The sequence below is a fragment of the Ptychodera flava genome, chromosome 7 (genome assembly GCF_041260155.1).
Source record: "Ptychodera flava strain L36383 chromosome 7, AS_Pfla_20210202, whole genome shotgun sequence".
Taxonomy (NCBI): Eukaryota; Metazoa; Hemichordata; class Enteropneusta; family Ptychoderidae; genus Ptychodera; species Ptychodera flava.
In genome coordinates this window covers 32,277,466-32,294,160 of record NC_091934.1, presented here as the reverse complement: position 1 = coordinate 32,294,160, position 16,695 = coordinate 32,277,466, and the positions used below count along the sequence as shown (strand labels likewise).

At 38.5% G+C, this 16,695-nt stretch overlaps 1 protein-coding gene across 1 annotated transcript; it reads right to left on the bottom strand.

The window, feature by feature from the left end:
- Positions 1-311: 311 nt before the first annotated feature.
- Positions 312-7,135, bottom strand: LOC139137301 (transforming growth factor-beta-induced protein ig-h3-like). Its single transcript, XM_070705319.1, has 5 exons — positions 6,898-7,135; positions 4,854-5,071; positions 3,900-4,089; positions 2,079-2,288; positions 312-1,411 (listed from the first exon to the last, which is right to left on the bottom strand). Exons 1-5 carry the CDS (start codon positions 7,118-7,120, stop codon positions 1,278-1,280), a joined length of 975 nt encoding a protein of 324 aa, XP_070561420.1. The 5' UTR covers positions 7,121-7,135; the 3' UTR covers positions 312-1,277.
- Positions 7,136-16,695: the final 9,560 nt, after the last annotated feature.

Genomic DNA, 16,695 nt, shown 5'->3' with positions numbered 1-16,695 from the left:
CATTCACTTCGAAAAGGACCAAACAGCACTTCATCAACGCAACAAAAACATTAAAAAATTGATTGTTGGCTTATTTCTGTTTTCAATTCGAATGACTAAATGGAATATTGACAGGCCGTGATGTACAATGGATTGGCGCCAAATCAAGAAGTTCGAGAGCATTATGCTCGTTCAAGACGCATCAAATCAGCGACGGAAATACGTCTTTTTGCTGTACGTATTCAATGTGTATTCGTTAGCGAAGTATAAACATACAAAAGTTCAAACAATCCTTTAATGTTGTTCCATAGAATAACTTTATTCAGTACTACATTATTTTACATAGTGTCATATTCCCTGATTAGGTTAATAGGTAGTAACCGTAATGACATTTACAGAATTGGAATTTGTATAAATCTCTCTCAATCGGTGATTGCTAAGACTTGTCAACCAATTAAGGATTGGACCATCAGATGTTTGGAAGGTAGTCAGGATGCTGGCGTACAGAATGTATCTTTTCACGTCCGCAATTTGATAAAATACTTTTTTTTTCAAAATCTACACATTTTTGTGGCCAAACTTCATGTGAATATTTTCAAATATTTAGCATGTATAATTTACACCCCCTCTTTTGATCAAACACCCGAAGATCTAATGTTCATCCTATTATCATCACAACATTTAAATACAGAGTTCGAGACGAAGAACCTATTCGACAGATACGGCAAGAAATTGTTACCCCAATTAGGTGCATTGGTGGTTAATATCAGTGTGCGGAGGTGTTTTCTTTGTTTATTTCATGCTAAGCTGTTTGAGCATACCTAAAACCATTTCAGAATTTCTCTTCGGATAAAAAATATTTTGTCAACACGACATTTCACCTCCATAGATACGACTGTTTTGTTTATCCGAAGTTAAATCAACAGTTGGAAACAGCGGGGCATTCGTAGAGTTAAATGTTTTTTCGGTTACTTTCATTTCACAAAAAGAGTATCTGCCAATTTCTACTCCGAATGCAAACAAATGCAATCCGTAAAGATTGAATATGCCACCCATAAACAAGAGCTTGGAGCAACTGGTGGAATTTCAGACTTCAAATAATTATAATTCTGTCAACGTAGCGACTAATCTTCGTCACAATTATGTGATCAGAGAGATGTGCCGTATTGATGTTGTGTTATATTTCACCTTTGGTTCACCAATGGTGTTCGAGAATTATTGTCATAAGAGTTCAAAACCCGAATGTACAGGCTGTTGTGAAATTACAATCATGACAAAATACTTTTTACGAGAACAACTTAAAAGTTTAAATCATTTAGAAATTGGTAAGGGTCAGGCTGATAAGGTCTCAGGACACTTTCAATCAAGTATACAACTCCATTCGATGTGGCAGTTTGGTCCTGTAGTGGTGTACCTTGCACTTCTACGACATCTGATGATAAAGTAAACAGGGAAAAAATTAAAAATACACCAACCGTTTGAATGCCCTGGTAACAAGATATGCAATAAATAGTTCCATTGGCCCTTTGTATACTAAGTGACTTATTCAGAACCTATGACGAAGAAATCTTGCAGAAAACACATTGATACTTAAACCCACTCATATATTTAATTTCGTTCACTTAGTTTTTGTGGATTCAATTCACATTAAAATTTGATTAAAAAGAAAATAAAGTAACAGAACGTTTTACTGGTCTATATGGCTGACTTTTTGGTTTGTGTCCCGTGCTGCAATACATTTGTATTCTTTACTCTAATAATCGAATTTGACTATGATAACTCACAATCAAAAACGAGCGAAACACAAAATACCTGAGCGCATGTTACTTCCTTTTAACCACCCCGTTTTCAAGTTGTATCCATTACATTGATGCGTTTTAATATCGGAAATGCATGACTTGGGAACAACATCATTAGCAATTAATGGAGCATATCTTCTCGTTGCAGGTGACTGAATGAAAGACAGCATCCAAACAGACGTAGAACCAACACAGGGGTGGCGGGGGGTGGGGGGTTGGGTAAATGCTTTTCAGGATAAGACATGAGTTTAAGTGTTGAATTAAAAGCATTTGTCATAAGGTTTGGCATTTAAATCTTACCTGAGACAGTGTGAAACTGTAAATTCTGTCCAGATTGCGTAAGCAGAGAACCCTCCGGGATACCTGGCAGAAAGTAGGTTCCGTTCACTATATGGAATTTCAAGACGTCCTCGAGTAATGATGGATTCTTCAACAAACTATCAAGAACACCGGGAGGGAGTTGCTCAAAAGCCGCATTAGATGGTGCAAATACAGTGAACGGGCCTGGTCCTGTTGTAATAGAAAGGAAAAAAAGGTGCCTCGTTTCATGGTATCAACACTACAACATTTATACTGAAGTGCATTTCATTATTTCCATGTAATTATTAAGCTTAAAGAAAGCCAGCTTTATCCATCGTTAGCACCAAATACTCTAGAGTGCAAATACTGGCGGCAGAGTACATATGCCTATGTGTGCGTGTGTGTAAAAGGTTATCGTGTCTGTTTGTCGCAACATTTCATAATAAGATTTGTAGATCATCCCATTTTTAATGGAATACTTTTTAATGTAAATCAATGATGAGTTTTAATAGTTTAGCAAAGTGTTCTTGGCAATGGGAAAAAACATGAGATTAGTTTGATAAAGCTGGTTGATCTTTTTCCGTGTTAAGTCGATAAATGAACGGACAGACGGAAAAAGCATGGTATGAGTATAAGAAATTGCACCTTTAAGAGGTTAAGAGTTCACTGAATCTTAAAAAATATAATCAGTTTTCACTGGTCTTTGTCTCTTAGAAGTGAACTCGGTAATTTTTATTGCTATTTGGCATTGTAGAATATTCATGTACAGTATTTGCTTTTTACATCTTGTCGGAATACAGTTAATACATGAATAATACATTGGTCTTTTAATCGAAGGGACGCCCATGGCGTATGTGTTCTTTGAATAGACGTCTGAGTACTATACAACAATTAAAAGTATACTGTTAACTGTAATCTAAATATGCCCATATATTGTCAAAGGGGCGTTCCTTTGTATTCAAAATGCCCATGTGAGGGCGCTGTTTTTAAAAACCGGCCACCCGCTTAAAATCTGTGATTGGTTAGATTTTCTCTTTCCATGGCAACTTTGGCAAAATTGGAACAGGTGACAGTATACCTTTAATGAAATGCAGTCGGAAATATTAGAATGCGCTTCGGGGACGGATATTGAGTCTCAAACCTTTATCACATTTGTTGGTCTACGCTCGTTAGGACCAAATTGAATTTCTTGGAGTAAGTAGACTTTTTACCGACTTATTTCTCTGAAAATCGAAAGGTTAATCCATTTCCAATCAATAGAGTTAACACATGGATACGGACTTCAAATGACAGTACATTTAAGGCAATAGTTTTCTTTAGTACGAAACTTGTCAGGTGACCCCAATATTTCTTCATGATTTTGAAAGGCAATACAATACTTTAAATTTTCGTTGACAAAAGTTTGACCAAAGTCAACCGATTTCGAGGTACATACTACATTAAGGTAGTTCGCGCCCCAAAAGTTAGGGACCTAAAATTAAGCTAAAACTTTCCTTAATAAAACCTCCAATCATTCTCTTATCAAATGAAGAATAAAAATCAGGAGTCAGCGCGCAAAGTTTGGTCCAGAAATTCAATTTACCTAACATTTGCATATATTTGAAATTCAAAATGGCCGCCACCCCTGTGTAAACTCTATGGGAAAACCAAAATTTTTAATTTTTAACAAGTGTGACAGTGAAAACTTTTCTAACTGCAAGAGCTCTAGAATGAGTCCCAACAAGTGGTAGACTAGAAAGAATTTTAAAACAGAGAGTCCGAACAGCCGTCAGCGAGGCATATTCTACCACACTGTATGATAGAACCTAGGGTGTTACATACCTTTCAGAGCAGACTGCATGCCTGCAGTCTTCAGAGCAGTCTGTAGAGTTGAAAACTGTGAACGATTGTCCACTACCCATCCAGTACTGTGATTGACCGATGAATGGAGTATGCCGTCAATCAAGTGGACAACACCGTTGGAGGCCAAGTGATCTGCACTACTTACAACAACTCCATCTATCGTCACAACCTGAATCATAAATGTCAAATATTATACGTTCAATGCATATTCTATCACTATGCTGATGTGGACAATGGCCACTACATGAAAGGTCTCTACTAACTTTGAATGGTTATCACTGGTAATCTCACTACAATCCAACCTGTGTATAGTTATCACACTGTACGGACCGAGAAAAAGTTACAACTATATGGAGATGGATTTTGGTATTTCTTTTGTTGAAAGTGGTGGACTGGGTGATGATAACAGATAACACTAGTATAAAATTCAATGCCATAAATATGTTGGAAATTATGATTTATGCTATTACATTTGACTGAAAATCGTGCAGGGAAGACATAAATTTGGTCAAAATAGACTTATTTCTCGATCCAAGTCTGAACACTCTGTCAAAGATCATTCAGAGTCAGATATGATGACTATCATATACAGGGTTTGTATGAAAATGGAGGAATTACATGGCACCACTGACCTCATACAAGGTGCGGCTGTTCTATAAAGTGCCTCTCATATGTATATTGTTAAGTGACTGTCACAGGGTGGCCGCGATAAGGAAGTGGCTGCTGTGTAAGGGCGACCACTTAACTGGCTTAACTGTTTATATAATTCTGACAAGTGCTCTTTGCAATTGTTATGGGTCATTTATATTCAGCTCTCAAACAAGACGGTAATCGCTTCAAGTAGAACGTTGTTGCGCCTATTTGTACCAGTTTAGTTTTGTTTGAATTCAGTATATTTTCGATCGGATTCGTGAATGCTTTACTACAACTTACCGTACTTCCCGTCTGGTATATGTTAGCTCTGAGCGGATTTCCCTTCAAAGGTTTCAACAAATCGTCGTTGCCGAGGGAGGATGACATGACGATACCGGGAAGAGTGTGATGGTCTACAAAGTCCTTCATTGCAGGGATATTCAGACGATAATAATGGCATAGCCAGGGATCCTGGGTAACGTATTCTCTGTTGATGGGCGCGAACAAAGTGAAAGGCCCTGAAAAGAACAAAGTACATTATGCAATCGTTAAAGTACATAATAAAGGCGACCAAGGCGGCAATTGTGGACCAACAGTAGCAGGAAGTGAAAGTTTTGGCAAAAACCAAGATTATTCCAGGATAACCGCCAAGGAACAACCATCTTCATAATGTGATGTTACCTTGGACGGTATTATGCTCGGCAGAAGATACTGTATTAAGTAATCTCAGCACATGAGCAACATGCCTCTCAATGTCTAGATGAGAGTATCCTTAACGGCTAAAGCGACGAAATGACTTTGCTCGGGAACTTTCGGTCGGGTAACTGATTGGCCAATGCTGACGTTATGTAACCATGTAGTACTATTATCTATTCTAGGCATGCGTACCAAGAGTGGTATTCCTTCTACTGTGTGTGAGTGCGGTTCATGATGTTACACCATGTATTGGTGGAATTGTGAGAATTGGTTGTTGACCTTCCAACTTAATCATTGTATGACCATGGGGATTCGTAAATGGCCAGAAAGAGGATCTATAATCAAACAACATCACCGTGGTTCTCATTTTGTGCAATCACTTGGGCGTGACACAAGTTGACTCACATATAAAACTTCATTGATATAAATAAGGAGCACAGCGGGAGAGCTCCATAAAATCCAGCTTTATATTGCTTCCGTTGTCAACACTCGAGAGAGCTTATTTTAGAAAGGCTACACGCTTTGCACATACATTTCGATGATTTTGTTTTAAAAGTTGGACGAGAAGCGAACCTTTGTTCAGTGAAAATGCTTTCAATCAAATGGATACGCAGGGAACTGACCGTGCCTACACACTGTAGTCGACTATAGTTATGACAAATTATGCCAAGTAGCAGAAACTATGTAAAAAGTAACATTGCCTTTCTTTACAAATGATGGAATTGAAAATTCCGTGAGCAAACAACTGTTATTGTTATTTTTAAGGCAATTTCCATTGTACTATTCTCCCACCAAGTACATTAATTGATGGGACCCCAGCATGAGGAGTCGTCGTGGTTTAGCACAATGCTGCTCACACTGTGCTGAAAATCATGTATAACTTAGACCCTACAATAATCCATATCTAAAAGTTACTGTGGTTTGCGATGATGGGAGTGGATTGCCTGCTTCAGGCCAACGGCACGAAAACCGTAACCAAGCTATCGTCATCGTAGCAGATATTGCTTTTCACGGTCGCCTATTGTTGATTGCTAGACACGGACGTGTTGGGATAAAGTTTTCTCTCTAAAATGATTCAGATTTGTATATAAGCATATAAAGAGGGGGTTGGTTGGTGTTACATACTGGGACCACAAATTTCTTAATTGACCGTCAGAGCAACAAAATGAAAATGTTTTACAACCAAAGGTTTAAAAATTCACACAATGTGTTCGTAATCGCTCTCATAAAATTCAGATATCTTACAAATATTCGGCGGAACGAAGAACTACAACTGTTTCTGCCTTTTGTTAAGACTTTTCAGAACACAAGTGGAACATTTAAAAGAAGGGGTTCCCTAAAATGATTTCAATCAGTCAGCTTTTAGAGGAAGTGGTCAAACTTTAAACGGAAAATGATATTTACTTTCTGAAAAGACATTCGTTGATGGATTTTTAGGCATGATTTCAGGGACAAAAGCATCACGAAATAAAGTTGATGGAAAAGAAAATGTATATCGTTTGTGTCAAAAACGTCGATGTACGTGAATCATCATGAACAGAAATTATTGTCAAAACACAACACAGCGTATACACATACTGAAGTCCTGAAGCACAGAAAAATGAGAAAAGGCGCGAAAGTGGAAAAGATGTCCAAAAGATATATTTACCTTTGCCAGCCAGTGGAGTGTCAAGTCCATCGATTACTATTGTTCGAACATACTCAGATGCCCCAAGCATGTTTGCTACCTCTAAAACGTTTAAGTCGGAAGTAAAGCGATTGTCGTTCAGTGTATCATCTATTCCCACGGCGCTGCCCAGTTTTTCTTTCAGCATATCATCTGTAGCCAGGACTGCGCCTAGACAAAGGAATAAAATGACCGTTGTCTCCATCTTCGTTTTTCTGTAGTTCGGTCAGCGGGATGATGAGGGATGTTCTGTTGAATGATTATTTTGTGCCTTATATACAATTTCAAGGTGTTTTAATCATTGTCATATCTTTATAAAATCATTCGAGATTTCATTTGTCCTTTAGTGAAGGCTAAGGGTGCATTCATAAATAGTGTTGAGGAGGACGAGAGGAATTGCAATGGCCTTATTTTTCAGATCCCCTTAACTTCCCGTAGAAGGGCTTCAAATCTCCTTCCACTTCCCACATAATTTTTAAATCTCCCTAATTCCTTCCCCCCTCAGTATTTATGAATGCAGCCTAATTTTACACAATGGACACCCGATTTTGCAAACGTCTATGACTATCTCCAGTATTTGTGAATGAAGCCTAATCTTACACAATAGACATTCCATTTTGCATATGTCCGTGGCTAAGTTAATTGATAACTTTCAAGTTGATATCCTTCACTTCAACACGACCTATACGAATGGCGAGAACTTCAACTTCAAATTTCCATCTTTAATAGATGTTTGCTGTCGTGGTTCGGTAACGCAACACAGTAAACTTTTAGTTTCATTTGGTAAAGTGAGATTTCATCAACTAAATCAGAATCAGAGCTGTCTTTGTCACTGTCACTGCCAGTATGCAGCTATAGTGACACTGCCCATAGGCCTGAGTATGACAAAAACATGTATTTACTTAGATAATTTTATCCGATACGTTATTGTTCTACTCCTCATAACATGTTGAACTGTCTCGTATTCAGCTTACCAACACAGCCTGTGTTTGTTGTGCGTTCGCATCAATTTTGGTCTTGACTCTAATTTAATTATCGAAAAAAGTGTTTACATAAAAGGTGGATAAAGTTTTTTTCTGTATGTTGTAGGGAGACAGCAAGAAACTATATCATTGCATAGAAATACTGAAAAAATTTTCAAGTTTTGAAGCTTCTGCCATGTTTCAAGATCTACTAGTTGTTTTGCGTATGGAAATTCAGTGGCATTCATGCTATTTTAGATTTGTTCGAAATAAAGTAATGAAATACGATAAATTTGTTTTTTACTCAAATTAGAACACTTGCATGAAATAAATATCGTATTTATTTTGAATAATCACCTTCCAAACTATGCAATCTGATAACATGAATAAAAGAGACCAAATTATTTTCAGACCTAACTTATAAGCTTCAAATCCCCCTCTACTACCCCAAGAATGTTCAAATCCCCCTGAATTCCTTCACCCATCTCAAGGATTTGTGACAGCCTAATCTTACACAATGGACTTCCGATCGTGCACATATCCGTGACAATCTCCAGTATTTGTGAATGTAGCCTAATCTTACACAAGGGACATCAAATAGTGCAATATGTCCATGGCCAAGTTAATTGATAACTTTTTACGTTTGATGTCCTTCACTTCAACACGGCCTATATGAATGGCCAGAACTTCAAATTTCAAAGTTAATTAAAGCTGCAAGCAGCGTTGGCGGGGCCCAAGCGGTTGCCATGGTTGAAAGTATTTACACTGATGATACTATGTGCAACTTTTGAGCTTCCATTTGTATCATATGTAGAGAAATCTTAGAACCGATTGTTGACACATGTGAAAATTACCTTTAAAATCTCACGCATCTCAATTCTAATTTAAAATGATTTTGAAAAGTATGCTTGATAAAGAAAGGCGAAACCAGCATTTTATGTAAAATTGGTTTTCGGTATACCATCATAGCTCACTCTGGAAATTTACCATGTGTCCTATCTGTTGACAAATCCTAGGACTAGTTGTTAAAATTAAAAATTACCTGTCAAAGATCATTTTGCCCTCTTCCCATTTAAATGATTTGGAAAAGTATGTTACATAGACAAACGGGAAATAGCATTTATTTCCCACTGATTGTGTGGTCACTTGTCAGCCATACAGACTGATGTGATGAAAAGTATAGAAAGTCATTGCTTCAGTTTATGAAACAACATGATATTGTTTTGTCCACATGCATGTACACTACCTGCACAATGTGACTTTGATGGTCTTGTAACGGCTTCCTCGAAATTATATTAAAATATTTCAAAGTAGTGTTAATAATTTTATATAATCGAATATCTTGAGAGTTCAAAGTGATGCCTATATGCAGAACTGGGAAAGGCAGACGACAACTAACATCGGTCCTTAGTACAAGTCCAACAGTGGGGAATCAATATATACGTGAACTCACGAAACTCAAAGTCATGCTACCACGCATGCTCCAGCACGAGAACGTAAGCTTTACCATTAGCACCCGGGCATGCACAGAAACCCTCGCTGTTAGCCATGTTCGAGACAGTCGACAGTCTGGTCAATGCAACTAACCTGTCAACACGGCGAAAAAAGCTACAAAAGTTTGGCGACGTAAGGAAAATATATATACTGATGCACAATGCCTGGTATTTACAATGTTTACAGAGTGTTCCGAGTATAAACGCTTTAAGTTTGTTCACGCAGCTTTAGTATGAGTTATAACGCCACTCGAAGCGTCGCTCACGTGGCCAAGGCAAGTGAAGTTTGGTTCAGAAAAACTTGAAAGAGAGCAATCGAGAACGGGATATTACATAGTGTGATCTTGTTTAAACTTAAGATGCAATCGAAGACTGACGGAAATTTCAATGTGATGACCATTGTATAAGGATGATAATTGTGGAGCTATGTAATTTCAGAAAAGTATATAAATTTGTGTAGAGAACATACAACAGAGGTGCGTAAGCGTCAGTTTCTGAAAAAATCACATCTCTCACCATCTACTGACCGAACCACAGAAAAACGAAGAAATGTACAGCATGGACACAACACTAATCTTTTTGCTTTGTCTAGCCGCTGCCGTAGCAACAGATTGGGCCAACTGAGTATGTTCGAACAATAGTAACCGATGAACTTGGCTTTCAACTAGCTGGCAAAGGTAAATATATCTTTGGGACATCTTTCCCACTTTTCTTGTCTTTTCTCTTTTTATATGCTTCAGGGCTTGAGTATACGTACGTTGTGTTGTGATTTGACAATAATCCCTTTTCATTTTGACGCACTATTGATTTCTATTGAAGTTTTTTGACACAAACTATATGATTTTATTTTTCACCGACTGTATTTCCAGATGCTTTTGTTCCTTATATGATTCAAGCAAATCCAGCGACAAACGTCTTTTCAGCGAATGAACAATTTCCCTGCCACCCAACACAAGGTGACGCGAATAGAATACTGTTAAATACATGTTAGTTTTGCTACCGCAGCGGCTAGACAAAGCGAAAAGGTGAGTGTTGTCTCCATTCTCAGTACATTTCTTCCTTTTTCTGTGGTTCGGTCAGTGGGATGGTGAGAGATGTTCGTTGAACGATTATTTTGTTCCTTATATACAATTTCAAAGCGTTTTAATAATCGTCATATTTACATAAAATCATTCGAGATTTCTTTAGTGCTTTCGTGAAGGCTAAGGTTGTATTCACAAATACTGGTGGGCAGGGGCTTGGGGAATTGCGATGGAAATCTTATATTTTTCAGCACCCCAACTAAATAATCTTAAAAATTCCCCCATCTATATGATTAACATTTTCACACGTTTTGCAGATGGTCGACACTATCTTTTAAAAACGCACGCCTAAATTTGTTTTGCTTTTTGTATCAACTCCAATTTGTTGTGTTATACATCTCATCATATGTAGTACTCAGCTTGTCAACATGGTCTGCATATGTGTGATGTACTCTTTCATTGCTACAAGTTGCATGTCAGTCTAGCCATAAATTGAAATATTGTTATACGATAACATTGTTTCATATTCTGTAGCGCTCGTGGTTAAGGGGAATACGAGCTGAGGTACAAGTCTAGATCATGATGCTTTTAGTAACTGAAACTGAGGCACCAAGACGTTAGTTGTAAGCACTACTTTAGATCTTAATTAAAAGATTGAAAAACGTGACGTTCCTAGTCTCGGATTCCTGTATTGTACATTTTCTACAAATTTAAATACTGTTTTAACATATACATGGCTGCAAAATTATCATCCTTATGCAGTGATAGTCACACTGTCCGTAGCCAGTAGTGTGGCAAAACCTGTATTTACCTAGTTAATTTATCAGCTGTGTCTTCTTCTACTCTCCATGTTGAACTGCCTAATATTAAGCTCGCCCAAAAAGCCCGTGTTTGCTGTGCGTTCGCATCATTGACAAATGAATTTCATCCTGGACTCTAATCCAATTATCAAGAATATTGTTTACATGTACGGCTTTGTTGACAAGCTGAATATAATGTTTGTCAGCAGGTTGTAGGGAGACAGCAAGAAACTGTATTTGATCATAGCATAGAAATATTGAAAAAAAAATTATCAAAGGTTCCAGCTTCTACCCCGTTACAAGGTCTACTTGTTGTTTCTCTTATGAAAATTCAATGGCATCCTTGCTCTTTCAGATTTGTTGGAAATACAAGTCATGAAATATGATAAACGTTTTTCTGATTTTTTTAATTTTTACCAAAAATCAGAACCCTTAGTTTACCTACCAAACTATACAATCCGACAAATATAAAAGAGGGAACCATATTATTTTTAGATCCTCGTTATACCCAGAGCAAAACCTTCGAGTCCATCCTCTACTAACCCTAAAATTTCCGACCCCTGAATTCCTCCATCCCTCTCCAGAATTTTGGAATGCAGCCTTTCTAATCTTACACAATGGGCGTTCGATTTTGCATATGTCCATGACTAAGTTAATTGATAACTGTTGACGTTTGATGTCCTTCACTTCAACACGACCTATATGAATGGCCAGGACATGAAATATCTTGTCTGGTAACCCAACACGATAAACGTTTCGTTTTAAAAATTTGTAACTTGTCTCCACCTTGCATTGCAAGTTAAAAAACTTGGGCATTGTTACTGCACTGTCATAATCACCAAAATATATAATTGGACCAAAAATTAATATTTCAGGCTTTCGAGACATTAGCGTCCTTAGGAACGATAAATCCCTGGCAATTCCACTCGATTTGAAGTAATTTTGAATGTGATTGTTGAAACATTTGATTCAGTTGAGACTAAATCATTATTTGTACATAACTGAATTTAGAAGTAAAGATTGATAAGAAAACTTGTATAGACCGATATTGCACATCTGCAATAAAAGACACTTAGGAGCAGAAGCAAATTCAAATATACTTTATGTACATATGGGGATGATTAACAACGCTTTAGAATTGCAATAAACGCCGTATATGCTACTTTAACGGCACATCTCTCATCAAACTGAACGCGCTTTTGCTTTCTGTGCATCAGAACTTGAGTATGCACCGCATCGTGTTTTGAAATACGATGGTTTCAATCGGGTTCGAACTCACAACGTACGGTACCCAATCACCTAGCGGAGAAGCCACAGACAAAACCGCTCGGCAAAATCCCAAATCTCAAAAAGATTGGTTCAATAACCGAGCTAAGATGTTACAATTCTGACTGCGTCCTCTCCACACGCTGTAGAGTTCGTGAAGCACTCACGCTCGTACACACACTATCATACATCGCACACAAACTTTATCGAAGCGAAGCAATGAATACATCGCTTAAACTGGGCGGAAGACAGCATCGGGGACAATTCTGTCCACCAGCAGAACTATCAACCCAGGGTAGAGAATACGATGGTTTCAATCGGGTTCGAACTCACAACGTACGGTACCCAATCACCTAGCGGAGAAGCCATAGACAAAACCGCTCGGCCAAAATTATTGCCTTTTGTTTTGATGCACTGTTGACTTTTTGATATTGTTTGCCACAAACAACGCAGAGTTTTCTTTCCATCCCTTAAATTTGACAATGCTTTTGTTCCTTAAATCATACAAACAAATCTAGCGACAAACGTCTTCAAATGAATGTAATTTGCCGTTTAAAGTTTGACCTCTGCGTCCGAAAGCTGGCTCATTGAAATCGGTGATTGAAATCAAACATTGCTCTCTACCGAGACAAAAACTGTAGTGATGCGTTCTGCTGAGAATTCTTACGAGATCTTAACCTAAGGAAGGCGTATATGTACATATTTTGTGTGAAAAACACTGAGTGGTTTGGCCCTGGTGTATTTCTTGACAATTAATTATTCTGCCGGGGAACGAGAGATGAAATTTGTAACTGCATTTACCACTAAATTGTATCAACGATATTGTGGTGCATGTGAATTGTGTCCTGAGCCGTCACGCTTTGGATACAGTGCATTTCTTTGGCCATTCACTTACACAAGTCGAAAGATCAGAACTACGCAGTATCCGTATTTTGTGTCGCACTATTTTTTACATCTTTACATCTTAAAATATGTCTGTGTTAGCTTTTCAACACTTTCTGCTGTATAACATTCTCAAAGTTTTTTTGGGCCAAAGTCGACCAAATTTCAGTCAATTCTGACTGTAAAATTCAATTTCATGTAATTCAGGCATGTTCGCTACAGTGGTCCATGCATTGAAGTACTTGCGCACAACAAAAAGATCTCTGACCCAATAGTCGAGTGACTTCTCAAATTAACTGCCGTGCAATCAGTATCCATCTTTTGACAATGACTAGACAGTTTTGGGTCACAAGGCGTCACAGTAGCCTAGAAGGTGGGCAGACGCCTCTATCGGGATCACATGTCAGGGACCCCAAGTTCCCAAGACCCTCGACAGTAACTCTCAATCTTCCAACGCGACTCGTCAATTTGGTAAGGAAATTAAATCATGATCGTAAGCACCGAAGAAGATTAGGAAATTCAAAGTACAAACTTGACATTTTCTCTACTCTTCTATCAGTAAAGCGTGACAAATAATAGAGAAATAGAGCAACTTGTGTAGTTGCATGAAATAGACACATATACGAACAGAGACGCGTATATGAAGATGCATCTGTACTTGCAAGTTGTACCCGCAGATAAGCCGCTGACTTCTGTGAGAAGCCCGGTAGACAAACGACTACTTCAAGACATTGTGATCATCATCGAAGATGAAGCTGAACCAATCCCCAATGGCAGACAATGAACTGTAATACTAGCGAGAGGACGTTTGGATACAGAAACTAGAGCAGCGGCTCAATACACTTCCAAGACAACACGGTGTGTTTATTATACATGGATGTTACATGCTGCAATGTCTTGTCTCGTCATCCTCCGGTATTCATTCAGGTGCAGCTAACGAACAATGCACTTTTAAAGGGGTCTTTACTATGACAAGATATATTTTGCATGACAAGTAATGTGAATTGACTAAATTTCAGGCATGAGGGTAATTAATTACCTGTTCATAATTTGCTCTCCCGCTGAAAATTTTTCGACTTACCCTCCCACACTCAAACTTCATTTTTACCGACTCCCCACTTATTTTGCCTTTTTCACCTCCCCACTGTCAATTTTTGAGACTCCCCTGCCCTGTGGCGAAAAAAAACTTGCCGATTTCCCTGCCCTGGAAAAATTGCCCTCAATATTTGTCATTCCATACCCCCTGCAGACATGAAGCTACCCTTCCCGGAGATGAAAAAACATGTCGATTTTCCCCTGCCCTGTGAAAACATTTCCCCTGAAAATAAACATTCCCATGCAGACACATACTGCAGTGGTCTTTTACCGAAAACACCATGGCTCAACTTACCCTGTCCCCGTTTTTAAAGTAGCTTCCCTTCTCTCCTCGTTTTTCGCCAAGCCCTGTCCCCGGGACAATCAACCGATATCTGCCGTTCCCGACAAAAAAACCTAAAATGTGCTCCCCTGCCATCTAAAAATATTCCCCCTGCCCAAGCAAAACTTTCCCCTGCCCTCAAAAGTTGCTCCCGGAATAGCTTTTTTCAATGAGTAGCTCCGTTGGCTGCACCTGTTCATTATTATACCTCTTGCACACAGTTGTTATGCGTTAACCATTTAATATTGGGGTTGGGGATTTGAGAGCCTGAGAGTGATTGGAACTCGTGCAACATTTAAAATATTCTCTGACATGACTGTTCATCTGTTAGAAAGGTCGTCAGGTCGTCCGCAAACACAGCATATTTGCATTCACCGACTCCTGTGTTGATGCCCTTAGCCTTGGCATCGTTATTCAAGTTAATTAAGAAGATTTCTAATGCGAGGATGAACAAAGAGGGTGATAATGGGTCTCCTTGTCTAACCCCCTTTCTATGTTAAAATAGCCGGTGCTGAAGCCATCGTTCATCACGCAACTGCTCAAGTCTGTGTAAAATGTATTTAACCATTGTTTAAAGGTTGGGCCAAAGCCATAGGTATTAAAGATTCCACAATATAATCCCATTCTAAACTGTCAAAGGCTTTCTCAAAGTCTATGGCAGGCAGTATTCCCGGGAGTTCAATTTGTCTGTATGCCAGAGAATTTCCTCTATCAGCCTTATGTAGTCACTTATATCTCTGACTTTTACAAAAGCACTCTTCTGACAGCTGGTAAGGCTAGGTAAAACATTTGTGAGTCTGTTGGCGACCTATTTTGTAGCCATTTTTAGCGTTGGCGTTGATGAGAGAGATCGGTCGCCAATTTTAAATGTACTTGGTGTCTCTCCCTTTCTTTTTTATTTGTGTGATCACACTTTGTCGCTTGGAGTCGGAAAGGCTCCCATTTTCAAACCCGTATTTGGGGACTCAACTACTGTCGGCCTGTTGTCGGCCAGAATGTTGTGTACAATTCTGCTGGCAATCCATCATTGCCAGTGGTCTTATTTTTTGGCATCATGGTAACGGCGCAGTAAACTTCGTTGTGAGTTCTTGGTGATTCGAAGTTTTCATTAGCTGAAACCTAAGTTTTGGGAGTTGTCATTTTTCAGGAAGTGGTGGTCAGTAATATCCCTTTCTGGGTTAGTTCTGGAAGAGTAGAGAGTGCTATAAAAAATCTTCAGCTCAGAAAGAATGCCTTTCTGCGATGTTTTCAGTTCATTGTTTGTGCCTATGATTCTTTTGATGTGCCCTTTCTACCCTTCCTCTTCTCCAGCCCTAGAAAATACTTATTGTATTTCTCTCCTTTTTCATGCCATCTGAATCTTGAACGAATAATTGAACCCTCAGTTAAGTAATCATTTTAACTTCTCGAGTTCTGCTTTTGCATTTTGGAGTCTGAGGATGTCTTCCTCTAACGCATTTGACCTGAGGGAGGCATCCAGATCAAAGACTGCTCCCTCAAGTTCATTGATTCGATTCTTTAAGAGTTTTGCTATTTGTTTGAATATCAGATTGTAAATTTTTTAATCTAATATTTCAGGAGGTCCCATTTGAGGCGTTTGTCCTCTATTTCTTCTATTGTATTGGCCTAAGCTAAGAAATTGTGAGCTTACTTTCGGCTTTTATCAGGCGCTATATATATTAACCTATTATTGGTTGGAGGAGAAAAGATGTTTGACGCCTATAAATCAATGCAATGACGGACCTTGGAAAAGCATTAGTAGCGAAAAGGAAGATATTGTTCGATCAAGTGACGAGTCATTCCCTCCTTGTCACGATTTTGGTTCGATCAGATTGACTGTTTTAGGTGTCCATCATTTACTTCCTGGGGTCCAATGGATTGGCGCCAAATCAAGAAGTTCGAGAGCATTATACTCGTTCAAGACGCATCAAATCAGCG